The 22,535-nt window shown below is 43.0% G+C and overlaps 1 protein-coding gene across 1 annotated transcript in view; it reads right to left on the bottom strand.

Annotated features, from left to right (window-relative positions):
• NEK10 (NIMA related kinase 10) overlaps window positions 1-22,535 on the bottom strand; it is a 302,206-nt gene that overhangs the window by 231,650 nt on the left and 48,021 nt on the right. Inside the window, exons 7-12 of the mRNA XM_057555449.1 lie at window positions 15,079-15,163; window positions 7,320-7,361; window positions 5,821-5,899; window positions 4,797-4,864; window positions 3,122-3,201; window positions 1,629-1,715 (exon numbers count right to left, since the gene is read on the bottom strand). Of these exons, the coding sequence (XP_057411432.1) occupies window positions 1,629-1,715; window positions 3,122-3,201; window positions 4,797-4,864; window positions 5,821-5,899; window positions 7,320-7,361; window positions 15,079-15,163 (441 nt within the window). The remainder of the gene's footprint in view (window positions 1-1,628; window positions 1,716-3,121; window positions 3,202-4,796; window positions 4,865-5,820; window positions 5,900-7,319; window positions 7,362-15,078; window positions 15,164-22,535) is intronic.

The raw sequence follows: 22,535 nt of genomic DNA, 5'->3' as shown, positions 1-22,535 counted from the left end.
CTGGGCAAGCACTGGGGTTAATTCTTCTGTGAGTCCTGCAGCTAGCTAAACCCACTGCCCCTCCATCCTTGTGAGCCTCGATTATGCTCAAGATATAAGCTTCTCTGTCACCCTCCTCTCCAATATTCCCATTCTTACCCTGCTTCACAATTCCTTTCCCTGAGCTAATTTTCCATGGCTCCTCTCCCTCCCAAACTTTTATGCTCTGACATATGTTCTTTGGTAGACAGTATTCTTCACCTTCTCAAACTTTCTACACCAAACATTCCCTCCTTGTTCTAAGTAGATCTCATTGTGTGGCTAAATTCCACACCCCACACACTGCAATCAGAATAACTGTCCCCCCAAAATCAATCTGATCATGATTAAAATCTGTGAGTCTCCATAATGTTCATGATAAAAACCACACTATTAGGCACAAAGAGCCCATCATGACCTCGCTAAAGGTATCTCATCTATAAAATATGGAAAGAGAATTGCAGATCAAACAAGTTAAAACACAAAAGTGCTTAGAGCAGGGCCTGGCATGTAGAAGGCCTGGCCAAAATTAGCTCTATTTCTAACTTATCACCAACTATCTAATTAGTTTTCTGGCACCCTCCCTCCTGCACTCTGCTGTAGCTGCGCCCACCCATGCACGCTCCTCTCTCACACACCACTGCAGGCCTCCAGGTGGGAGCATATTCTGTTTTCACTTGCTCTCTTCCTCTGCCTAGACAACTGCTCCTTCTTTTAGGAGACTTGGCATGACCCCTCGCTCTGATTGGAGGTGCTGCTCCATGCCCCCAGGGTATCTATCCTGTGCATCCACTGACCACACCACCTACAATGTTGTGGTGAAACTGATGATTTGTGTGTCTGCCCCTCTCCTACACCATGCAACCATATCTTATTCATCTTAGGTTTTCCAACACCTGTGCAGAGGCTATTGGGTGAATCAATTCAGACAACCAAGTCTAAGTATAGTTTGTAAAAGAGGGTTAAATTGGCTTAGACGAAGAATTCAAGGGATTTACTATGAGCTAAATGTCAGTGTTTTATTGCTTGGGATTTCTGTTAACTATTTTGCCTCTTTAGAAAATTATGACTTACTCGACTAAATATCAAATGATGCAGGTAACCTAATAAATATCTGGATACAATAAGTTTTTAGGGCAATAGGTAGTTCAAGTGAAAATGAGTTCATTTTACTCTAGATTCTGTTTTGGTCATGAAATAAGTCAGTAGCTATCTTAATGTATTTTACTTGCCTTAAGCAAAATAGATTTTAGGAATCTAATCACTTATTCAACACACAATCTGAAATTACTGAAAGTAGAGCCACCTCAGAGTTTCCTTCCTTAAGGAGACAGGATGTAAATAAATGTAATAAAAAATATATTAAAGATGTAATCATGAGACTTATATATTTCAAATCTATGACCAGTTCTAGAAGTAAAGCAGGACCAAAGATAGATCGATATATCTCTTTGCTATTGGTTACTTTACATAAACTTAAATAGAAGATAAATGCCAAGTTGACTCATGATATTCAGTTAACAATGTAAATAACATGACATAAGTAAAATAATAATAATCATTTTCATTAAATGTCAGACACTGTCATTTTCCCCTGTTAGCAATCCTACCTTTTGGAAAGCAAGTCATATTCATGTAAAATCATCAGCAGATTTTCTACAATGTTGAGTTCACTTATTTTCTCCCTACATTCTGGACTACAAATTGAAAAGTATTAGTAACTATGAAAAATGTATTTTACCATATCCACGTATTTAATATCTTAGCCCTCATATTATCCCAGGAGGAGAAACAAAATGCAATGTAGCTCTATGGGGCAGAGCTACATTAAACTCCAACATTCAATAAGTATTATATGTCATAAATTTAAATTTGTTTAATAACAGTATGATGATAACATGATTCCCTTTGGAGAAAGGGAATCATATGCTGTTCACAAAAAAGCAATGATCAGCATTACTCACAATAGCCAAGATATAGAAATGACCTATATGTCCTTTGATAGATGAAGTGGATAAAGAAAATGTGATATACATATTTATATATATAATTGAATATTTATATATAGTTATAATTGAATATAATTATATATACATAATTGAATATTGTTCAGCCATAAAAAATCTTGTCATTTGTGACAATATGGATGAACCTAGAGAACAATCTGTTAAATGAAATAAGCCAAACAGAGAAGGGCAACTACCATACGGTATCACTTATATGTGGAATCTAAAATAAACAAACAAAACTGACTACATAGAAACAGAATAGAATGGAGGGTGTTTACTAGTGGCTGGAAGTAGAGGGAAACAGGGAGGTGTAGGTTAAAGGGTACAAACTTTCAGTTATAAGAAGAATGAGCACTAAGGATCCAATGTGCAGCATGGCAGCTACAGTTAATAATATGGGGTCGTGCACTTGAAAGTTGCTGTGAGGTCTTACATGTTCTCGTCACAAAACCAAAAAAAAGAGTTAACTATGAGAGGTGATGGATGTATTAATTATCTTGATCTTGGTAGTCATTCCACAATGTATATGTGTATCAAATCATTATGTTGTACACTTTAAATACATAAAATTATATTTGTCAATTAGTCCTCAATTAACTTGGAAAAAACCCCCCAAAAAACAAAAAAGCAGTGATCCACTTACTGGTATAAAAACATATTTAAAGCTTTTTTATTTAAAATAATCATAACATCTGTAGGGGTTATCTAGAATTTTTTAAAGGGCAAAAATGTTTGAAAATGTTAAAATATATATAGGGGAGAGAATGAAGAAAACAAGTCAGGGAGATTCAACTGTCCAAGACATATTGTGTAATTTTAAAAGTAGAAGTAACTGAGGGTTGGATGAAAAGACTAGGTAAATATTTCCAGTCAGGAAAAAAAAAAGAAAATTTTAAACTGCTTTGCTGCTCCAACTTAAATTCTAAAATGATGCTTTTCCATCCCGGATCCTCTTCAGTACAGTTATGGTACTTCATGTTTATTTTTCACAAATTTTAACTAAGTAGATGGCAAAATAAATAGAGAAACTGATCTATTTTGCATTTCTTCCATCTGAGTTGCTAAAGCAGCAGAACATATTAAAATACACTCACCTTTCAGCTAAACTAGCCAGAGCCAGAAGGGCACCCAACAGAACATTAGTATCTCGGGCACTGAGTAAATTTACTAATGTCTGAAAAATGAAGTAAAATAAGGTTTAATTATGTAAGTACTACAAGCTTCTTGAACAGTATGTTTCCTTCTAAAGATCATAGAGGCTTAACCTCAAAATTTGTTTCACAATCTCCAGTTCTTAAGGGGTAGGCATCCACCCCCTCTTCAGACGAGCTCCTTGTAAGCATTCCTTGCCCAGGACAGGAAGCAAAGGGACCAAGATACATGGCCCTCTACTTCCAGGTGCCCATGCTGTCTGCTCTCTGTCTTCTGGTAGTGACCAGTCACTGAGCACTCATTCTGAGTTGGGCACTGGCATTGTGGCAGGCACTTTCCAAATTATGAAAGCACTTTTTCAACAAAATGTTGAAGACTGTCTTTTTTCCCCAAACTAAGCAAGATATGTTAACACTACCAGACAATCCATTTGCCTCTCAAATTTCTGAGTAACATCACTGAGTTGGGAGTCGTCTATATCTTATCAGTCACCTTCTCGGGATTCCCATTACTGCAAATTTATGTATATTCCCTCTACATTTTTAGAACTCAGGGTCCCCAAAGCACACACCCAAACATACTTCAGACCAGAGCTGTGACCTGTGTAACAACTACTAGGCTGATTTTGGGTTTCTATTATGTGGGTTTTTCCCCTTTATGATCTCATTCATTTTCTATGGAGCTATTATTATCTTTGTTTCTCAGATCCCTTCCTCTTTTTCTTCTCTCACTTTTTCCTTTCTGTTTTCTAACATAATGTTTCCCAAACTCCAGTCACTGATATATCATTTCACAATTTTTGTCATGTCCACCCTTAACACCTTAATGCTACTCAAAAATGTTCTTCAAATTCTAAGTGATATCAGTGAAATATATAGCTATTGAAATAAAAAAATGCTGACCTGTATTATCACTAAGAATCACGCCCCCCCCCACATACAATGAGCAGCATGCGTTAACACATTTTAGGCAACTTTGCTCTAATATATGCTGGAAAGTGGCTTCCTGGGATATAAAAACTCAACAAATTATTGAAACCTGGCTCTAGGCAGCTACCAGCTAAATAGTTTTGCTATAAATATAAATGTAGTCTGTTTTGATTAAACCTGCATTCATTCATCTCAAAATATGTATTTGACCCATGGGCTTATAATACTAAACCATCTTATTATGAGGTTAAACCATATGAAATTGACCTACACACCAGGGTAATTTCACATGGTTCAAACTAATATAACTTCATGTGCCAAATGGAATGTATTTATATGTATACATACATATATATGTATTTATTTATTTATTTGTAAACACACATCCAGGATCAGTTTATATATAGTCAAGGTTTTACAAGCAACATTTAAATTAAGCAATAAACTTAGTTGATTAAGCAATAAAGAATTAAATGACATAGAAAAAAGAAAAAAGTTTCAGAAAACCTTTATTTGCTCTTTCTATATTTACTCCTTAGGCGGGTTAGCAGAGATTGGCAATTTTAGGCTAGGTTAGCAGGCTTGAGAATTATAATTACACGTGGCTTGACCACAAGGGCTCTGGACTCTAGCATGTGAACCACCACCATATGAAGCTGAAGCAGGAACTCCTTCTGGGACCACTCACCTTGTGGGCTCCGCTTGTGGTGACCCATTCTCTTTGGTCTTTGACAGCAGCAAGTTTTTGAAAAATATCTATAAAGGAATGGAATATCTCAACGAGGGATTTGAAGCTTAAAGGGGGTCAGTGCTCATAGAGCCTCAGGTCTCAAGTACTGATGGGCAAGGAAAGGAAGGACAAATGGGAACACAGGCCACACAAAAAGGACAATGGAAGGAGGAGGGACAGGGTTGATTTTTTTACTTCAAGAATCACGTTTCAAGCTCAACTAGTATTTATTATATATTACTATCATAATAATAAAATTTGGAGATAGCAAGAAAATTAAACCTTCCCTTCCACTTAAGGTTGAATGAGTTCCTTAATATCATTACAAGTTTAAAGTGAAACCTACTCTTCAAAGATCGCCCCCATAAAGATTTCATGTGTTGGACTTAGCAAGGTTCCTCAGTGGAGGGGAACGGCTGGCCTCACAGAACCTTCCTGGTGCCTGAGGCTCACCACAGATTCCTCTCTCCCTGGAATTGAGAATTAAGGTCCAGTCCTGTGCACACAAAGAAAGTGGGCTCACTCCCACGAGAGCAGGAGTGCGCACTCATCAAATCCAGAGAGCACGGAAGGTGGGCTGGGAAGAGCTTCCAAAAAGAGAAGCTTTGGAAGTGGGTATTGTTATTACCCCAATTTTATAGATGAAAAATGAATAGTCTCTGACATTTTAATAGAAATCGAAGGAGGCAAAAAATATTTTTTCCAAAATTTGCTTTTATGGAAGGAAGTCTCTCTTGCACTAAATAAACTAAGCTTGTGCTCAATGAAAATCTTTTAAAACATGAAATCGGGTTTTTCAAGGTAAGAACTGTGATCTAAAAATCTCCCCTCTGGGTGCATTTTGCCACTGAGCAAAACAGCTGGCATGGACTCTCAAGCCCATAGCTGTGTGGGGACCCCCGTGAGTATTCAAAGCGTCCCCCCTTCCCTGCTGCAAAAGCCATGCCCGGGATGGCCAGCTGCGTCCCGGGACCGAGCTTACACGTCATGTTGACCAGCTTGTCCACGCTGTGCTGCGCCTCCCCGGAGCCGAGGTACCCGTGGGCCACGATCTCCATGTACTGCGGCGGGGGGAGGGGGAGACCGACAGGCGAGTCAGAGGGGAGGACGCTCAAGCACACAGCAGGTGAGGGGAAAGGTTGTGCACTTCTGAAAATGAGCTGTAGGTGGCACAACAGGCTCACCAAACAATACTTGGTGGCCCTGGGCCTGCTTCGCTCAAGTGCAGAAGAGGGTGGGTTTCTGGGTTCTTGGCTTCTGTGGAACGCCCCAAAGTGGAGGGAAGGACCTGGAAAGATCGTTTAAACTCTCAGAAGTCCCAAGATGACTCCTAACTGAATAAATTTGTGTTGCAATTTAACCTCCAAATACAAGATACAAATAAGATGCAATAATATAGTACATAGAATTTTAATTCTTCAATGTAACTTTTCAGCAGAATTTTAATAACACACTGCATATATTTTATCGACCTTATGTTTTATAATACCCTAAGTTATATCTAACCAGCATACAAGCAGATAGCAATAATTAGAATGAAATGTATGGGGTAGTCTAATAATCCCTCAGTGTGGATGACTGATTGTAATAAGAAATAAGTTCAGAGAAACACACATAAATTTCTGACATTTTAATGAAAGTAAAATGAATAAAAAGATCCTTTACAACATAATTTTATTAAAGATTATTTCATTAAATGAGCTAAACCTCTAGCCAATTAAAAAATTTCTTAAAAATAAAAACAAGATATGTTTTATCAATTTCCCAAGAATAAAAAAATAATAAAATAGATTTAATATTAAATTGCCATTAAAATTAATCATCCATTAATAACTCAGAATGAGTTTGCAGGGCCACGGGTTTATTATGAAAATTATTCTTTCCATACATGGTATAGATTTCAGGAGAATGGGCTTTTTCAACTGTTTCCATGCCTGGAAATTTTATTTTATTTTATTAATAAGCCCAAACATTGGACTGTCTCAGCATATATATTCACCTCCTTACCTTCCCTCAGTAGTTACCAAAGCAGAAAAATAAATGAAGTCAAGATCATTCCTCACATTGTTATTTATTTTTAATATTTTAGTGAGCACAGCAATTCTTTTTTGTGTGAAAAAGTTATGAACATCTTCATAACCAATATTTTCTCCCACCATTTGGTGTGTGCAGTGCTGAGGCCTGGGGCTTGCCAGACAACACCTATTTATTTTCTTTACTAACTAAAGACAGGTGACCTCTTATATTGATAGAACTTTCTCGTTTCAACAGGCTGGGTAAAGTGACCCCAATCAGCCAAGAGAAAATGTCACGAGTCCCTCCCTGCTCTGTGTGTATCCTGCCTCATGCTCACACTCACAACCCTGCCTGCTCCTCTCCTTGGCAGGCAGCTAAGGTAAGAAAGACATCTTCTGTCACACACCTATGTAATCTCTGCCTAAAAGAGAAAGGCAAAACCAGCCACCACAAAAGGAATCTTACCTGAGCTAGGTTTTCAATCCCACCCAAGCTATGGAGCATTTCCTGATAAAATAAAAACAACAGAACACACATGAAAGATGAGAGTGGTGGGGGGAATATATTTTACATGCAATCTATTTATTAAGTTATGAGTTTTAATTTTTTTTAAGGCCCACATTCTAACATAAATATGGAAAACTTTAATGTTTGCCAGTCATACTATATTTAAGATAAGTTATTAATAAATATGAATGAAAGTTGGGTTGAGATTAAGAGAATGTAAGTATGCTCAGAACTGCAGCCTGCCTCCTAATTCTTTTTACTTCCTCTCATGTCATCATAAAACGTTAGAGCTGGAAAAAGCTGTTAGATATCATTCCCTTCAACACCCTCATATTACAGAGTAGGAAAACTAAGACCCAGAATGGTAAACCATTTTGCCTAAGTGACAGAGCCTGGATAAGAATCCAGCATCACTGAATCCCAGGACCTTCCTCTAGGCCTCTGCCTAGTGTGGCCCATGGACCAGCAGCAAAAACATTATCTGGAGCTGATTAGAAATGCAGAATCTCCTACTCCCCCCAGACCTGCTGAATGACACTATGAATTTCAACAAGATCCCTGGGTAATTCACACGCCCAATAAAATCTGAGCAGCATTGCTCTAGTAGACTAGACGACAGGGCTTCTCCTTATAATGATGTGGCTTATGGGCTTATTACACCCGTACCCTAAACTAATGTAAGGATAATCATTGCAAAATGTCCTCAGATATAGGTCTTTAAAATCAATTCCCAATAACAAGGCACTGCATGAAACTTCTGAAAAGTGCTAATTAAAAGAGAGAGTGCTGGGAGGCTGGAGTTGTGAAAAGAACTGGTTTGGAGCTCTCCTAACAGTCGATGCTCTCAGGTTACCCACACTGACATTTATCTTGGGGTTAATGGGTTTCAGGTGGGCTAACCTGTGTAACTCTGTATTGACACCTCTCTCCTTACTTTCTATGCACACAAGGGAGTTATTTGAAATACAAACATTAGCCAACATTCCAACTCTGGAAAGTTCAGGGCAATGAGTACGTGACTGTGGGGGCGCCATCTCATTCTACCCGGAAGCTGAGTGGGCAGCTGAGGAAAGGCTCAGGGGCTCAAGGCCTCCTGGGTCAAGGTTTCCTTATTCTGTGTGAAGGGAATTTGGAAGCAACATACACTTGTTTAAATTAAGAATAAAGGTACATTTATAACTCAATTAAAAATCATTCTACGACCACCTATTAATTTGAATTCCCATGATTGCTATTCACTTTAGAAGAGCTATAATTAAAGAACGTAAGAATATTGTAAACATTATCGTTAATTATGGCAGAAATTTTATACATATAAAGATAAAAATAACATTTTAAAACCACTTATATTTTTTCAACAAATATTTTTTTTCATTCCTCTTAGGTAAGATCCCTGGGTTAGGCTCTGAAGGGGACACAAATATGTAGATGACAGAGGCTGACTTCACTGAGCTGCAAGCAAGCATAAGGCAGATATACAAATAACTGGAATTTAAGATAGAATTTGGTAAGTGTTATAAGAAAGTTATACATGAGGTGCTGTGATGCTGCAGAGAAGGGACATATAATAGCCTGCTGAGAGGACTAAGGAAAACTTTGTAAGGATGGTAGCCTCTGAATGGGCTTAGAAGGATGGATAGATGTGCTGAGAAGACGTGGGGGGAGAGGGGGAAATAAAGGGGATTCCAAACAAAGAGAACAAAGAGGCTCAAAGGTGCATAGAAGTTGCATAGAAAGAACATCAAGATGTTCTATTACTGTGAAAAGCACCTCCCTAACACCATGAAGGGAATCTTTGGGAATAATGTTAGAAAAATAGGGTGAGATAAACTGGACATGTCCATTCAGACTTGGACATGAGCCTGAATTTGAACTTTGCCATTCGGGCCTGATGAAAAGGTGCGAACAAGGGCCGATCAGAATCAGCCGTGAGCACATTGTCCCTCTACTCTTAGAATGAACTGGAGAGGCAGGGGCGTGGAGGGAAGCCCTGTGGGTTGGCAGGGGCAGCGAGAAGGGAGTGGACAGGTGGGCTGTCTTGGCAGTGGTGTGACCAACTGGGCGTGAAAGGGCCAAGGGCAGGAAGGGAGTGCAGGAGGCATCTCCATCTGTGAGCCAGGGTGACTGGGGGCAAGGACACGACGAACCCGGGAAGGGGAGAATAGGCTGGGTAGACAAGGAGACTGAGTCTGGACATGCTGAGTTGCTGGTGGTGTATCCAAGTGACAAAAGAACAACAGGCTGGGGAAAAATGAGGCCAGGGCAGAAGACTGAAATCTGGCATCGCTGACATAAAGGAAATTTAAATTTGAAGCTTGGGAGGGAGAAGACACCAGGGAGAGAATAATGGTTAAATGATTAGTCATGGTCATCTTTAAATGTTTACCTTGACAAAAATATATCTATCCAATAATCAATGTTAACAATATGGAACTAAGCCCATGTTTCCCAAACTATCTTCTGGGAATAATCATTTTATTCTGTGCAGTGGGTGGTACTCGGTATTCTTAAAAAAAAAGTAAATTTCATGATCAAATGGTAGGTTAAACAGAATGTAACAAATTATTTTACCGTAGATTAAAACTCCTCAGTAAAATTAAAAACTCTTCAGAGCTTTAATATGCTGCCGTGCACTGTAAGTCTCTAGTGGGAGAACCCGTGTGCAGCTTTCCTACATATCACCGGGCAGAGCACACTTCTTTTCACAGAATACTGACCAAGTCCTGTGGAGCACCGTGAGAGAAGCGCTGCTATGAAGTACAATAAGGGGAAAATGCACTCAAGCAGTTACCCTCCATTTGTTAAACAAACACTTTCCCAGAGGCCTGAGGCCCCGACAGAGACTGGAGCACGGCGGGGACACGCCTGCTCTAACCTGCCCGCGTCTATGGGAGAGAAGACCACGAGGCACGCACACGCCTGGGCTCAGCAGTCCTGGTTACTGATCTGAAAAGCAAACAGGACTGCATGCCCTTCCCCACCTCAGCCCTCCTCCCCGGCATGGGCTGGAGGCTCATGGGACTGGGCTCTGGACTTCTGAGGCTAATGGCCTGGAGAAAGTCCCCATCAATCTGAACTTCAGTTCAATGAGCCACATGTGAACAAATGTCCTTGCTCTACCCATTCCCAGAATTTTCCTCTTTTTAAAAAAAAATGATACAATAACATAATACTGATAAAAACTATATAGAACAATGGAGCACCCTGCAACACCAATCTGGCTGTTGTCAGTCCAGCACGATGTCACTGCGGCCCAGAGCATCGGGGCCCTTAGACACGCTCCCCTGTGTCTCTCGGCCAGCAGAGCAGTGAGCTCTGAGCGCTGCGCCCTGACCCACCACCCACGCCTCTGCCGTCAGGGTTCCACACCTCTCATCCCTCCATCTCAGTTGAAGGCTCCCCTATGCCCTGGCCTTTACTTATCTTTCCAGTTGTATTAGTAACTACTCTTCTAAAAGGCTCGTAGGGGGTGAGGAGAAGTTTCCTGCCTTGGAGTCTGGAGGAAAGGTGGTGCCATTAACAGAATCAGGAGCTGATTCTGCAGGTTGGAGGAGAGGGAGGACGAAGAGCACCCTGTGCAGTTACTGAGGGTCCTGTGCATATCAGCCTCTCTAACCCTTTGGCATCTGTATTCCTTTACACACTTAGAAATTACTGAGAATCCCAAAGAGCTTCTGTTTACATGGGTTCTATCTACTTATATATACCATATTAGACATTAAAAGTGAGGAATTTTTAGAACACAAGAGTACACAAGCATATGTTCCGTCATTACACATCCTGTAGCCTCTACAAAGCTCCACTGCACACTTGTAAGAGAGTGAGAGTGAAAAGGCAAATAACACTGTAGCATCACTTTTAAGATAGTTTTGACCTTGTGGGACCCCTGGAAGAGTTTCAGAGACCGATGACGGTCCCCAGATCACACTTGAGAACCACTGTGCTACTGTGTCATCAGGATCGCTGCCCAACATATACCTGGAAATTTGGGACTTAAATGAATGGAAAAGTCTGAGGCTGGAGATATGTGCTTGTGAGCAAAGAACAACAACAACAAAATGATAGTTGAAGCCAAGAGCTCAGAAGATAGGGGAGAAGATGACAAAGAAAATAACTTTGGGGAAGGTTCACATTTAGGAAGGCAGAATTTAAAAAAGGAGCAAGTAAATAATACAGAAAAAAGAAAAAGAAAAAGTAATGAGTAAGAGCTAGAGGTTCTCAGGATCAGTGAAGGCAAACAGAAAATGTGGCAAAGGGTATGGGTTGCTAAAGAGAGGCTGGCGGTGCAAGGGCAGGGGGGAGAAGGCCACGCAGCTCCACTCTCCTTTTATTGTTGTAGCTGATGTAAATGTAGTTTAGGGGCTTTTAAGAGTTTTTCTTAGGACTTCCCTGGTGGTGCAGTGGTTAAGAATCCGCCTGCCAATGCAGGGGACATGGGTTCGAGCCCTGGTCCGGGAAGATCCCACATGCCGCAGAGCAACTAAGCCCGTGTGTCACAACTATTGAGCCTGCGCTCTAGAGCCCGCGAGCCACAGCTACTGAGCCCACATGCCACAACTACCAAAGCCCGCGCACCTAGAGCCCATGCTCCGCAACAAGAGAAGCCACTACAATGAGAAGCCTGAGCACAGCAACAAAGAGTAGCCCCCGCTCACCGCAACTAGAGAAAGCTCGTGCACAGCAACAAAGACCCAACGCAGTCAAAAATAAATAAATAAATAAATAAATTTAACAAAAAAAGGGATTGTCCCTTTATCCTTGATAAGCAATGTGCTATGACAGCTTACTGTAAGGAGTCCAGGTGGACTTTTACCTTTATCCTGCTTGGGACTCCAACTACACTTGAAATCTCCAAACATATGTTGCCCTTTAATTATGGAAAACTAAGCAATTTTATCTTTAAAAATGGCTTCTCTTTCATCCCTTCCACTCTTTTCTTGCTGGAACCTCCATTAAGCATATACTGGAGCCTCTGGGTCAAGAAATGATGACTGGATCATGGCTCACCATGGTCTTCTTAAATGACTTCCAGAGAGAACCTTGTGCATAATATTCAATGAAAAGTTCTACAACACATCAGTTGTAAAAGAAAAGGAGTGTGTTCAAGACCTATAGTCTGACCTTTCAATGAATGCAGTGATGAAGGTGAGATGAAGGCTTGAGGGGATAGCAGGTCAAGAAAAGGGCATTTTACGATAAGAGAAAACAGAAAGGGAGCCACTGAGACTGTAACAAAGAAAACAGATGGAAGGCTGAACCTTGGCAAGGAGGAGGGCTTTCTTCAGAAATAAGAAGGGACGTAAAGGTGCATGATAATATGAATATTTCAAGCAACAAAGAAAATACGAACACTCCTACTGGGATGGCTTCAGTTTTGCCTGTAAAACAGGTAATGCTGTAATCTGTTAAGAATGACAGGGGTAGGAGGGGTCTGGGTATGAGAAGTGGAGATGGTCTGGAACAGCCACTGTGGATCCTGCAGTACTGATTCACCAAGAGAGGAAGGGAAGGCCTCGCGAGGGCAGAGGCGTGCTGACATTTGTTGGCACAGGTTGTATTAAACCCCAGCGTTGCTATGTGACTTCGGCCAAAAATTCTTGGCAACTCAAGATGTTAAACAACTGCTCCTCTTTGTGGACAGAGTGCCAGGAGGAGAGATTCAGGGAGCACCCCCCTTCTATGGAAAGACTGGAAATCAATGGGAGGTTTGGCTTCATATGTGTTTTGGTCATAAAATCCCATAAGCAAAGAGGTCACGGAATTCTTTCCTTTAGAGGGCAATCCAGTCAACCTTGTTCCAGCCCATCAAGAACTAGATTAAGAAAGGCAGTACTTTAGATGAAGATCAGCAGAGTATGACACAAGGGCCATCAGTTCTCTGAGCAAACATGTCGAAGGCAAATATTTTGCTAACTTCTATAAGTCAAAAAACTAGACCTTCTGCTAAAAATCCACCTTCTTCCATGAATAGTTATATTAATATTATATACACAGTGTTCTTACTCAAGCTGAGGCCTGTGGGGCGTACAGGGGGCTATTAATAATGACTTGCGGACAAGGAGCTCATGTGGGTGACCCAGGCAAAGCGCAGCACGTGGCCCACCCTCACCATGCGCGGCCCACACAGCTCTGTCTGTGTGTCATAGGAGAAAAGGAAAATTCCCAGAAAACTGTGAGCAACCAGGACAGAAAGCCATTTGAAGTATGTAATATATTCAAATGACTGTGGTTGGCTAAACTAGAACAGCACAAAGACAGCTTAGAATACGGAATGAGGAAGGGAGTGACTCTTCTAAAGAAAAGATTGAAGCCATCATGAATCCCAGGAGACTCAAATCAGAGCAGGCTCTGTAGCTGGCTAGTACCAGAACACTTTTTTTTTTTAAATGCCAAGTTTGGAAAAGATGATTATTGGGGTAATGAAATTATTATTATTATTATTCTGACTCAAATAATAATTCATCAATAAAACTGAATCCAAAATAAAAGAGCTTCAGAGTGGTCTGAGCATCCCAGTAGCTTATCAGGACAGGGCATAAAAGGAGATACCTCTTAGGAAAAGAAATAATCTGTGAAAATGATTGAAGCATGTATGAATAATAAGGATAGTAAGAATGCTCTTTAGATATTTAACACTGGCAAGCAGAAACAGTAATGGTTCATAAGCAATTTGGAGGCTTCTCCAAATTGGCTGGGCAGTGGTTCTGCCCGTGTTCTCAAACTGTGGTCCCCCGGCCAGCAGCATCAGCCTCACCTGGGAAAAGTTGTTAGAAATGCAGATTTCCAGGCCCTCCCCAAACTTACTGAATCAGAAACTGTGGGGGCAGGTGCCAGCAATCTTTAAGTCTTCCAAGTGTTCCTGATGTACAGAAAGTTTAGGAACTTCTACTTTATAAAAGCAGCTATCTTAGCAGCTGAGACTGGACGGAACAACTTTCACGATCCAGGTGAAGTGTTAGGTAAGCCTTTCTTTACAGCCTCACTGCTAAAGCACTAAGTTCTTGCTAATCAAAATGTGGGCCATGAACCAGTGGCCTCAGCAGAATCGTGGGTCTCAGGGTACAACTACAGAATCCACATCCGCATTTACAAGATCCCCAGGTGATTCCTCTGCACTTTAAAGTTTGAGAGGCACTAAACTACAGCCGCACATTTAACTAACTAATGAGAGGAGGGGAGATTCCTTCCTGTAGACACTTCCTCTGAGACAAGTGGGAGGCCCCTTGCTCACCTCTAACTCAGGGTCTGAGGCTGGACTCTGGGACAAACATGGCTCTGGAGCAGCTACCAAAGCTGCAGGCCCTGCCTTTCCCACTCACTGCCCCTGGAGCCCCCTGAGGAAGCCCCCACTTGTCGCTGCTGACTTTGACCTAGTGAGCTGCTTGGCATCAACATGCTCGAAGGTGTGGCCAAGTGTTCACCTCTCCAAACTGACTATGGTTTAAAATGCCAGGAGATAATGCAAACATAGACCCAAAGTTCAATCCACTTCATCCCATAGGTAATAGAGTAGAAATATACAGGTGTTTTTGTCCCCATTAAATCACCTCTCTCCTATCATTTTAAACAGCAGGTGAGATACTTCCCAAATTTGGAAACTACTGAGTTGTGAGAGAGGAAAAAAAAAAAGTTACCATGCTCTGCTTCAAAGAAAAGCCCACCAGGTTTTTCTTCATCTTCGAACAAGTAAAAACTATTTTTATTTTTTGCAACCAACCTGATAACATGGATCCCTCATTAGAAGTCTCAGACAAATTAATACTCTCAGAAAATGAAGAGATGGGGCTCGATCAACCCACTCTCTGAAAGAAGAAAACAAGAGAGAACATGTTCGTTCATGTTTAAAGGCCAACGTGACAGTTCATGAACAATGCAAGAAGAATAAAAAACATCTAAAGGAAGAGCATTAGTTTATCTCAAACAGTCTGCAATGGGGACTGTTATTTGATTCTTGAACACTTGACCCATTTTAATGCAAAACACATAGAAACTGTCATTGTCACTACAAAGTAGAGGCCCCCAAAATTATTTGGTTCACAGGGCCCTTACTGACTCATGGCAGCCCCTGACCAAAAGAAATAGCTAAAGGGTTCAACTTTAAAAGACTTGATACCCTGATAACTTAGTATCCATTTGAAAAAATAATACACAGACACTAAAAGAAAAGTATTTTTATTTTATTCTTAATCACATTTACTTACTAAGGGGGTGTGTGCACCTGTGGACACTAAACAACTTCTCCAGCCTTGGAATCAGATCTAACACTATCACCTCCATTCCCTCTTCCACCTGGCTTTCCCAGGGCACTTGCTTTTTATCACAGTAACCACTGAAAACCCAGCTACAGAAAAGTAAGTCATCATCTAAGGGAAGGCGGTACAATCTAATGTGGAAACTGTAACTACCTGGAGTAGTTTGCACTGTGTCTGACAGATGTTGTGTATCATTGCTGTTTTCCTTGAAATTTAAAAATATCCCACGACACCCCTGGGGGTTCTCTGCAGCCCCCAGGGCACTTCAGCGCTCCCTGTGGGAAACATCGTGATGAAGTATTTTCTTACACCTTAGATCAGTCTCCCCGGAAGCAGACTCTTCCATGAAGATTGGTGTGCACGTGAGTGATTGAGGACATGCTCTCGGGGAGTCCACCTGGAGTGGAGAGCAGGAGGTGAGGAGTGGGGAAGCCAAGTGGGCAAGGGCCCTTCTGTGCCAGCCTCACCTCCAAGGACCTCCCACCCCCACGGAGGCAAGCACCCTGGCTTTCCTGCTCCCAAAACGGCTGTCACAGTGGTGGGGGAGGGGGGGCTGCAGCAGGGACGAGGGAGCAAGTTCTCAGGCACTGCTACTCTCCGGGCCTGCGGGCAAAGTGGACTCAAAACACCAGAGCGGGGTGCCAGGGCCCAGCCGCTCACATGGGCGCTGCCACCCAGTCCTCGACCCGAGTCACAGGGGCCACCAGCACGGCTGGGGCTCACTGCAGGCACGGCTCGCTCAGTGGGTTCCAGCTCGAGGGAGCAGAGTGGTCGGCGCGGCACCCCGGTCGCTCTGGGGTGGGGTCATCGGCACACCCAGCGCCCGTCCCAGCTGCCGTGCCTCCGAGGACAGCTTCTACTTCACTGCTCAGCTGCTCTGTGCCACTTAGAGTTAGTAGTAAAAAAATTCAAACTGGGAAAATTTTTCAGGCTGCTCCAGTGTTGCCACTCAGGCTGCAGAGAGTGAACACCGCGAAGGGCCTTTCATGGCATTCTGTGAGGACGCTTCTGCCCAAGAACCTGGAGGAACAGAGCCCAGGCTGAGGCCGGGACCCACGGCTTCCTGAGTCTCAGCTGACAGTTAGCACATCTGAAACTGAATTCATGCCCCGCCGGCCCCCACACACAAACACGCCTCACCCCTCCAGGCCTCCAGTTGATCAGACTGAAACCCTGGGTGTTTTCTCACCTCCTCTACTTCCCTTACCTCTTTCATCCAATCCCTCAGCACATCCTGTCTGCTCTACCTTTAAAATATCTCCCCATTCCCACCACTTTGAGGTAGGAGGTAGATGGGCCCCTGGGCTGAGCAGCTGGAGTTCGTCAAGCAGAATAAATTGGAGCTTTGTTTTCCCTGGACACGCCAAGGACAAAGCTAGTGGCAGGAGCTGAGCTCTGAGGGGGAGTAAAGAGATAAAACGACCACATCTATCACTACTGAAGTCAAGGAAACCTCCCTGACTGCACATGCGCAGGAAGGCTCCTTTGGGGTCAAAAAAGGGCAACATCATCCCATAACACCTGCTGTCAAACCTCCGTTAGCCTCTGCACTGGAATCCATCTTGGCAAAAAGATGTGCACACATATCAGGCAGGGCAGTAGGACAGGTCAGGTGTGGGGAAAGAAGCGAGATAGCTGGCCAGAGGAGAAGGAAGACCCAGAAGAACCGCCCCATATAAATGATTTAACCGCCTCTTTATTGCACTCCTCATTCAGGAGGGTGCCCACACCCTTTCTCTCCAGGTGTGTACTCCTGTTTTGTTTCTGTCTAAATACACTGTTTCTCTGTGTGTTCTCCCACATGTTGTGCTGTGTCTCTAATAATAAACTTCGTACCTGTTTTTGCCTCCTTGAATCATTCTTGCTTTCAAACAGGGGCAAGAGCCAGGGGAACTTTGCTTCTAGCCTCCAGCCCCTGCTGGACTAGCGGCTAGGATCCCTGGTTTTCATCCAGGCTACGCAGCTCCAATTCCTGGGCAGGGAAATAAGATCCCGCTTCGAGACCACTCACCACTGTCTCTCTGAGATCAACTTCTCACTCCCTCATCTTCTATGACCCAGGTTCAAGCCCCCATCATCTTTTGCTTGAACTATTGCAAAAGCCTCCCATCTGGCTTTCTTGCTTCCATCTTTGTCCCCAACTTCAATCTTCACACGTCTGCCAAGGAGACAAACACCCTCCCCTGCCCTCCTCCAATAGTTCTCCTCTCACTCAGTCCTCACGGCCCCTGAGGCCCTACAGGACCCGGCCTCCGCACTGCCTCTCAGACCTCATTCCCCCCGCTCTCCACTGCCCACACCCATGCTCTCTCAGACACACTGACCCTCTCATAACATGGCTGGGCTGGGCTGGGAGCCCGTGCCTTTGGTGCTTCCCATGAAGCAGCCTTGGTGTGACTTTTTAACACTGGAACCTCCCATACAACTATATAGATGTCCTCCGACATGACACGAGGCCAGTCACATGCAGTTGTTCTAACCAAAGTGTATGTCAAGGTGCAGAAGCCACCAACACAGCACAGCCTGGACTCCTGAGGTGAGGAAGGGGGTCTGAGCACTGCCGAGCACTGGACCTGCCTGCATCACCTGCGGAAGTTAGTCCCTGCCAGGTGACACGTCTTACACTGCCCTCCAAACTAGTCCAACAGTGGCACTTGGTGCAAATGTTAACAAAAACCTAAAACAAAGTGTTTCTGCTATTTCATACATAGCCAAGAAAAACAGAGAAAGATAATGGAAGCTACTTTGGACTAGAATCCACATAATTTCTCCTACCCTCTCCCACCTCCACAGCGGAGCTGGTTGTACATCCAGTAAAGTTAGGATACTTTAAAGATCTGCCCCTCAGTCAAGTGGAGCATTTATTTGAGCTGCAGTCCCAAGCCAACCCTTGCCTGGCTTGTCCGATATTGATCCTTGACCTTTGGTGGGAAATTCAGCTTTGACTCTTCCACAATCCTGAGAAATTCAACTCTGTCCCAAACCTGCCCATCTCAGACCTGAGTACACGAGACACACTCTCCTAGAAGGCAAGCCAAACATCTGTGGTTCCTGCCACTGGAGGTGTCACCTCCAGCCCAGCCCCCTTACACTCCACCCCAAGCCACTCACTGTTCCTTCCATCTACTAACTTAGCTCATGGGAAGGAAGTTGGAAATATGCTTTTCCCGTAGCCTTATATTCCCAAGGATGTTTGACTGCTTCTTATAAATTAGAGCCCCCAGCAGAGGCCTGGCTCTGCAAATAGAGGTTGAGCAAGATGTCCCAAGAACATCACTGGCTGGGAGTCACTCCTCCTGCCATCACCAAGGCTCCTGGCAAGAGCTGCCTGCCACAGCCACCAGCAACATCACAACCCTCCTATAGCCAGGGCACCACGACAGTGACACCTCTGCTATGGAGGCAAAGCTCAGTTTCTTCTGAAAATAAAGGCAGGACTCAACCCATCTGAGGCCTGCAGCCAGGCAGAATTATCCAAGGCCACAGTGGGAAGCTGCACTATATTTCATCCTAAGTTCCTTGTACTGGGAAAAATAATGCAAATTTGAAGTACATTTTGAATTTAAAACAATCACCTCTGGGAACACTTGTAAGGATGTGGTTATTCTGAGGCTCCTATTAGAGAGAGAATACCTTTAATCTCATAAGTAGAGGGATGGCGCATGACCAGTTTCCCTTCCAGGTGCTCGGGTCAGCTAAAGATAGCGTGTAGCCTGCAGTGCAGTGCAGACAGTACATCCCAAAGATCTAACAGGAATAATGATCCAGTTGCAACAGCTGCTGGTAACCTCCCGAAGTTTAATGCTGGCTGCTCCTCATTATTTAAGAGGAGAAGCCATGGGACATATTGAAAGATGACTCACACTACAAATATGTGTGTACTTGAAATTTTTCCTGTTAAGAATATACAATCTTAAAAAAAAAAGAATATACAATCTTCATGAGGAAAGTCCATGGCCTTTCGAATGTTTTTTCACATTAAATATGAAAAGGTGTTTTTGTTCTGTTTCTTCTCACCTCTAAAAAAAAAAAAAGAAAAGAAAAAGAATTCCGGAACGGTTTTTGTTTTGTTTTTACCATAAAAGGAGTGTAAACAAATGAAGAGTTCCAGAAAAGTCTCAAAGTTCTGTTCCAAGCAAATGGCATTTTTTTGCTCTACAATTTAGGAACTGTGGCCCAAAGCTATTAATATTTCTATGTGATTCTGGCCTGTTGTAAATGTAAATAGAATTCCTGGTGTCTGGGTCCGGCAGGGCCTCCCCTCTGAGCGTTGACCTCTGAGGAGCAGTTGTTCCCTCCATGGCTTCCAGCCCTCAACCTCCCCCCTCACCCAAGGACCTGGCTCACTGGCTGGAGCTCTGCTGTTCATGGGGAATGGCATGTTCTGTAAGGTGATATAGAGCTCTGTTTGTCAAGAGTCGGGGGACTAGGAAACACACTGAGTCTAGTGTAAGCAGAGGATTACAGAGAATAATAATGACAGACTCTAAAGATGGCTGCCTTTATTTGACTGAGGAGGAGCCAGGTGACGGATCCAAGAGCGCACATAGGTAGCAGAGCTGGGCCCTGACTCCCAGGCCAGGGCTCCCGCATCCCCCACCTCCACCCGTCACAGAAAGGGGCTCTTAGATACGTCTACTGCGGGGGCAGGCATGATCTGCACAGTGGTGAGGGGTCTCCTGAGGTAGCTCTGAAAACCTTGTCTGTCGGCAAAGACAGTGTTTCCCTGGAGGCTGTGTTCCAATAGAGCAGCTGCACAGCAGCAGATTCATGACCAGGCAAATATTTATCCCCTCTTGTGACTGAACTTTTGCCACTGCTTTCACAGGACTATTACCACATGGCAGTATGACCAGGCCCCACGGCCTTTGTCCACGACCACCTGCCACATCGCTTTAGGCATCAGATGCCATTTTCTGCTATCAGTATAAAAAAAGAGAAGGAAAAATGGTACCACCAGAGACATAGCATTTGAAAAGAGAAAGGGTAGTTGGGGTTTCACCTTCCCATGCAGTCAAAGAAACCAGTATGTGATGTGAGAGTCACAAAGCTGCAGGACTGAGCACTGAGAGTCACACGGTCTGGGTTTAACTCCATCCAGGGGCTGATGCAAATGCCAGAGGTCACAACCTCAGCTGGCTCTCACCCAGAAAAAGCAGCGTCTTCAGAGGAGGTGTTATTTAGATTGCCCTTTTCATTAACGCACAAAACAACCACCACCAAAAAACTACCACGTTCCACTAAAAATTTAAAAGTGGAGAAATTCAAAACTGTTTCAGTATAAATATTACCTCAAATTCATACGACAGAGCCCTATTTTTTTTGGATAGTTGTAAAAGCAAAATTCACATCAAAATAGACATGTAAAACTTAAAAGGAATAAGAAAACGTGAAGAAATGAATTATAGATGAGTATTCAAGGAATCTTTACTGACGTGTTCCACTATTCTTAATGGGTAGTGTCATCAATTAAACCTGGCCCAGAAGAGACACCGAGTCAGAGGTCCATCCAATTCGTCATGTTGGTCCCAAAAGTCAGACAGATATTGAGTAGAAAGGACTGTTCTAGCTGTTTCTTCTCCATGGCTGGTGAAAGTTTCAGAGATTGAATGCTTTCAGATATTTGCTGATCACCTACTGGGAGCCAGGCACTGTTAAACGCCTAGGACTACAGCCTGGACAAAACCATGCCCTTGTGTTCACAGAGGTTACCATTTAGAGAAAGAAGACCAATAACACACACAAACAAACAAAACTGCACATCAGGTGGTGACCAGAGAAAAACAACCCTAAAGTTAAGGGTTTAGGGAGTCCTGAGAATGCTATTTAAGGAGAGTCAGAGAAGGGTTTTCCGATACGGTTAGCATCTGAGTGAACTGAGGAGTGAGTCAAGGTCAGAACAGCGAAAGAGTTAAGTATCTAGTTCCTGAGCAGGAGTGCACTGGTTTGCGCAAGGAAGCCCTTGGGGGCTGGAACAAACTGAGCAAAGACAACGTAATAGGAGCTGAAGTTACAGAGGTGGTAGGAGCCAGTTCTGTAGGTCTTTTGTAGAATACGAATAGGGATTTTGGACTTTTTATTCTGGAAAGTCACGGGAAGTCTTTAAGCAGAGGACTGACATTATGGGACAGAAATTCTGAAAAGACCATTTTGGATGTGCTGTTAGGAACACCATACCATAGGGAGTCAAGGGTCAAAGCCAGGAGCCCAGTTAGCCCACTGCAATGGTCCAAGCAAGAGACAGTGGCAGCTAGGACTAGGTTAATAGCTGGGAAAGACTAAAGTTGAGAGGAAGGCAAGTTGAGTAAGAGAAATCAAAAGTCCCATTTTAGGCATGTTAGCTTTGAGATGCCCAAAGAAGTCCACCAATCAATATGTGAAAGAAAAGACTAATTTATAGCAGGAGAGAGCTGTACTTTAGTCTCTCAAAGCAAAGCTGATAGAGGAGTTCAGGAACGGGTGGACTTTCATAAGTGGGAGTTTTTGGGGACTGATTGATTTTAGCCATGGAAAGGGGGTTCCTGGAATGTGTTCCAGCTTACTCCCTGGCTCTCAGAAGCTCATGTACTGATGGGAAGTTGTCACTTACTGATTTGGTCAGGTTTAAAACAGGTTCTGGTGCTTATGTGTGGCCAAAGAACAAGCAGTCCTTTCCTGGGAAGGTGGGAACATTTTAATTTCATGCCTGTTAGATATCCAAATGAATGAGTTTCACAAGAAGCAGTAGTAAATAGTTGAAAAGAGAGAACATAATTACTCAAGTGACACTTTTCTGTGGGGCAAACCTGAAAACCAATTTTAAACATATTGGGTTGGCCAAAAGGTTTGTTCAGTTTTTTCCATAAGATGGTTCTAGTAGCACTTAGTTGTCTTTAACTTCATTCGAAACAATTTTGTTAGATTGTATGTGACAGCTGTCATA

Source organism: Balaenoptera acutorostrata, chromosome 10 (assembly GCF_949987535.1).
Source record: "Balaenoptera acutorostrata chromosome 10, mBalAcu1.1, whole genome shotgun sequence".
Classification (NCBI taxonomy): domain Eukaryota; kingdom Metazoa; phylum Chordata; class Mammalia; order Artiodactyla; family Balaenopteridae; genus Balaenoptera; species Balaenoptera acutorostrata.
This window is presented reverse-complemented; position numbering and strand designations above follow the sequence as displayed.